Here is a 5,663-nt window from a genome sequence, read left to right as displayed (position 1 = left end):
ATCACATACCAAAATAACAACAACAAAAAACTTCAGAATGAAAAACTGATATTACATTTTTTCCTCTCTCCAGTTCAAGCTTACAGAATATTTGCTTTGTTGCGTGAATGTTGTGTGATTGCACTTCAATATTTTTTTCGTGAGAAGGGGATGCAGAGCTGGATCTGTTGATAGCTATAAGGCTTTCACCATAATCCATAATCGCGCTTTCATATTATCTGAAAAAAAGATAATACAAAAATCTCATATAGATACACACACAAATCAAAATATTTAATTTCAATTAAACTCTTGGCACTAACATATTGTTAAGTGAGTTAGGTTAACATTGATCTATGTGAGTTATGTTAACATTGATACGATTCCGAAAAGACTTAATTATCCTTCAAGAAAAAAAACTGTATGATCCATCAGTAACTGACTGTATGATTCATGAAGAACATAATGTATTATTCACCAAGAAGATACTGTATGATCCGTCATAAACAAACTGTATAATCTATCAATAACAGACTATATTGTGAATATAGAACGGACTGTATGTGCCGTGAAAAACGGTTTCATTCATCTAATAGAAACTGTATCAAACATCATGCAGGAACAACGTGTATTCCTTCAAGGACTGGTTGAACCATTCAATAAGAACAGGCTGTATCATACATCAAGAACAGACTGTGTGACCCATCAAAGAATGACCCTGTAACTCATAAGGAATAGACTGCATGATAAACCATAAAGCGAAAACTGTATCATCTATGAAGAACAGGTTGAATCGTCCATAAAAAATAACCTATATCATGAAAAAACTATATTATTCCATCAAGAACAGACTATATCATCCATCATATAACAAACTGTATCATCCATCAAAGAACCAACTGTATGATACATCAAAGAACAAATCGTGTCATCCATCAAAAAACCAATCGTATCATCCATCAAAGAATCAACTGTGGCATCCAGCAAAGCAAACGCTTCACACTGGTGCCACTCCACACAATCTCATCACAACATTGGCCGTTGTGCCGACACACTAATGTTTTACAAAGCATTTATAGCCAAATACCAATAAAAAAATAATTACAGGCTTTGTTGGTGATATTAAGGGCGTAAGCAGTTACTGTATAGGAACTATTACCAAGTTCCCAGTGCGTCCAGGGAGTGCAGAACGTGACTGGTGTCAAGGCGCAAGATATCAAGGCGTGTGGAGCTTGAGTAGTGTTCACGTCCTGCGTATAAATAGCGGCCAAACCTTGAGTGTGGGGTCCTGTACAATGTAACTTAAGGGGGTGGATATCGCACGCTTGCGTTTCTGATACGGGAGTTACCTCCAATGGGCCAATCGGCCTACCGCTGTTTCAAGCATTTTATTATATATATTCGAATGTTTTAACAAAAGGAATATGTGCTTTACAGTTATGTGCTTTATGGTACTAAACGTAAACGGTTATTCTCTTGTTAGTCTCCATTCATCTATGCCCAGTTGAGCGTGAGTATCCTCGCTAACAATGTATATTTAGCCTTGTGTAGTTACACTGAGAGTTAGGCGGGCCATCGCCAGCCACGGTGTACTATATTCCCCCCGACACTTTCCCAGCAGGAAGTTACCAGAGGTTAACTTGTTGGCTGCTGCCCGCCTGCTGCTCTCCCCCCCCACACACCATCCGGAGTGATGGTGGTCCCACACACCATCCGGAGTGATGGTGGTCCCCCACACACCATCCGGAGCGAATGCAGGGACACAAATAAACATATAGATACAATTATGACCAACTTTAAATATATATATGCAAGTTATCACTATCCTGGGGGTTAGAATGACTCCATCCTGGAGACTCACACAATCGTTGGGAGAGATTAAGCACCATCCTGTAGAGAGAATGATACCAGATGGTGGCAGGTGGTGGTGGCAGGTGATGGCAGGTGGGTGCTGGTGGGAGTGAAGGCCACTAGTGTCAGAAGCAGCCAGCCAGCCAGCCGGCCGGCCCCCATCTAGAGCCAGACTTATTCCTCTCGCCCCAACAAAGGAAAGAAGTAAATATGCATCGCGGCCCGACCCGCACGAATACCTAACACCGTAAGACTGTAGTAGACCCCCGGCTCGACACGCGACACCCAGCATCAATATCCACCAAATATAACTTAAGAACATCATATAAAAAGTGATAATTTGCTATCTTCGCTATATATTACTGTGTATTGTTTTATTTATAATCAGAGGAATAAGTTTAAAATCACCTTTAGTCGAAATGAAAATAAATGTTCCCGAGTATTATATATCTTTACTCCTACTGAAGAGGAACTTATATATATAATTATAAAAAATGTAGAAGAATTTTGATATGATTTTCATTTCACTTTTTTATAGTTATATTCCTGAAGAACATTAGGGAAATTTTGCCATATAAAAATGTCTACATGAGAAACTCAGCGTTATTCTTCGCCTTTTGTTGGCGACTGGCTAATAAAGTCTTTATTTCCCTACCTGGCAGCCTTCAGAGTACCCTCTCGGCTGCCCTGGGAGACCAGTCATAGTTATCTAGATTCCTGGGAGACCAGTCATGGTTATCTAGCTGCCTGGGAGACCAGTCATGGTTATCTAGCTGCCTGGGAGACCAGTCATGGTTATCTAGCTGCCTGGGAGACCAGTCATGGTTATCTAGCTGCCTGGGAGACCAGTCATGGTTATCTAGCTGTCTGGGAGACCAGTCATGGTTATCTAGCTGCCTGAGAGACCAGTCATGGTTATCTAGCTGCCTGGGAGACCAGTCATGGTTATCTGGCTGTCTGGGAGACCAGTCATGGTTATCTGGCTGCCTGGGAGACCAGTCATGGTTATCTAGCTGCCTGGGAGACCAGTCATGGTTATCTAGCTGCCTGGGAGACCAGTCATGGTTATCTGGCTGCCTGGGAGACCAGTCATGGTTATCTAGCTGCCTGGGAGACCAGTCATGGTTATCTAGCTGCCTGGGAGACCAGTCATGGTTATCTAGCTGCATGGGAGACCAGTCATGGTTATCTAGCTGCCTGGGAGACCAGTCATGGTTATCTAGCTGCCTGGGAGACCAGTCATGGTTATCTAGCTGCCTGGGAGACCAGTCATGGTTATCTAGCTGCCTGGGAGACCAGGCATGGTTATCTAGCTGCCTGGGAGACCAGTCATGGTTATCTAGCTGCCTGGGAGACCAGTCATGGTTATCTAGCTGCCTGGGAGACCAGTCATGGTTATCTAGCTGCCTGGGAGACCAGTCATGGTTATCTAGCTGCCTGGGAGACCAGTCATGGTTATCTAGCTGCCTGGGAGACCAGTCATGGTTATCTAGCTGCCTGGGAGACCAGTCATGGTTATCTAGCTGCCTGGGAGACCAGTCATGGTTATCTAGCTGCCCTGGGAGACCAGCCATGGTTATCCGGCTGCCCTGGGAGACCAGTCATGGTTATCTAGCTGCCTGGGAGACCAGTCATGGTTATCTAGCTGCCTGGGAGACCAGTCATGGTTATCTAGCTGCCCTGGGAGACCAGTCATGGTTATCCGGCTGCCCTGGGAGACCAGTCATGGTTATCTAGCTGCCTGGGAGACCAGTCATGGTTATCTAGCTGCCTGGGAGACCAGTCATGGTTATCTAGCTGCCTGGGAGACCAGTCATGGTTATCTAGCTGCCCTGGGAGACCAGTCATGGTTATCCGGCTGCCCTGGGAGACCAGTCATGGTTATCTAGCTGCCTGGGAGACCAGTCATGGTTATCTAGCTGCCTGGGAGACCAGTCATGGTTATCTGGCTTTTCTACCGCTTCATGTTATTCTTAAAGTTTAATATAAGCATAGTGTTGATCAGGCCTATCACACAGACTCCATAAATATCACAGATCCGAAAATACCTTGTGGAATATCGTTCTCTCTCTCTAAAACAACCTGATCTTGTTCTACCTCTTTCGCAAATCCCCCCCCCCCCCCCCCACACACACACACACACAAACACACACACACACACACACACATACACCCACACACACACACACACACACACACACACACACACACACACACACACACACACACACACACACACACACACCACTGTAACATTCCATTAGCTTTATAGTTGACTTTGTTGGAAACCGTCTCTGGCCATTACCTTTAATGATAATTGATCAAAGGAGAGTTGGTATACAACTGATTTACTCCACCGCGCGTCAACTTCAACTGTAATGTGTTGATTTCTATCTATCTCAATTTCCTGCCCCATGCACTCCCAATCTCCTTTCCCCCTTTTTTGTTTTTCTATATCTCTCTCTCTCACTTTTTGCCCCTTCTTTGTTTTCTACTCCTGTCTCATTTCTTCTTTCTTCCTCTTTCTCTGTTTTTCTCCGTTGCTCGCTCATTGTTAATCTCTATCTCTCCTCTCTACCACATCTACTCCATCTACTTGTCTTTCTCCAAAATCTTCACCCTCTCTGACTATCTCAGGCTGGACGATAGAGCGATTTATTCCCCCGTCCCATCCCAAATCCTTATCCTGACCCCTTTGTAAATGCTATATATTTGTAATGGCTTGGGGCTTTCCCCTGATAATTCAAGCATCTCTGACCATCTCTAATTCGTCTCCTTCCATATAACTTCTAAAACTCTTTACTGTTTCTCTCTATATATCGCGTTTACCCACTACTCTCACTCCTAGTCATTTTATTTCAATCGTTCTCTTTTTTCCATCTCAATTCGTTATTTTATCCTTCTGAGTCCCTGTATATCAGTTCCCTTGACTCCGTATTTTTAAGTCGGTCTTTCTTTTAACATTAAATCATTTAAAATTATGGTGGTTTCCACCCATTTATTTTATAAGTTAAAAAATGTTTTCTTGACTCAGCCCGTGTTAAAGCCATACCACTCAATGTAAACTTACTCACTGTTAAATTAATACTGTAGTTAATAATAAGCATTCACATTGCATTCAAAGGACTTACAGCTTATACAAAAAGAAAATAGAGAAAGATTATGATAACATAATGTGGGTTTGATTGTCCGTAGAGTTTTATCATCAGATTTCCCGCCTCTATTGATATTTCGTAACACTAATCCCAAACATCTGACCTATATCCTAGAACTGAGAGTACAAAATATTGAGGCCAGTGTTTCACACTCTAGTCTCAACATTTTGGTTAAAATGATACTGACAGTGTAATGAAAATGGTTAAAGTGAATTAGTGGGGGAGGATATGGGCAGAGTATGTGTGGGTGGAGATTGGGAGAGTATGTGTGGGTGGAGATGGGGAAAATATTTGTGGGTGTAGATGGAGAGGCTGTGGAGATTCGAATGACGTGAGGAAGTTTTCAGTGATGAGGAGAGAGTATAGTGAAAATAATTACCGCAATTAACGGTGATTGTGGTTGCCAATTTATATGACTTAGACGTGGATATACTAATTCTTCCATGATTGAGTGGCAGCCCAGTGAAAGCTTAAAGTTCCAGTGGGGCAGATATTAAATTTGTAGCTAAAGTTTCAGAAAATAAATCCACGTATCATGTTTGTTATTTCCTGCTCATTTAATCTTTCACTTTTTCAGTAAAAAATCCCTATTAATCATGACTCTCAAAACGTTTTCGTATTAGGATTTTCGCAATTTAACCATTATTCAGATGATATCTAATAACTATTATTACTTTC

General features: G+C 42.3%; 1 protein-coding gene across 1 annotated transcript; it reads right to left on the bottom strand.

Moving 5' to 3' along the window:
- Window positions 1-2,495: 2,495 nt before the first annotated feature.
- Window positions 2,496-3,404, bottom strand: LOC138371848 (eukaryotic translation initiation factor 3 subunit A-like). The gene has a single exon (XM_069336879.1). It carries the CDS (start codon window positions 3,402-3,404, stop codon window positions 2,496-2,498), a length of 909 nt encoding a protein of 302 aa, XP_069192980.1.
- Between the last annotated feature and the right edge of the window lie 2,259 nt (window positions 3,405-5,663).

Source organism: Procambarus clarkii, chromosome 37 (genome assembly GCF_040958095.1).
Source record: "Procambarus clarkii isolate CNS0578487 chromosome 37, FALCON_Pclarkii_2.0, whole genome shotgun sequence".
NCBI lineage: Eukaryota > Metazoa > Arthropoda > Malacostraca > Decapoda > Cambaridae > Procambarus > Procambarus clarkii.
Note: the sequence above shows the minus strand (reverse complement) of the source record. Positions and strands in the feature narration are given on the sequence as shown.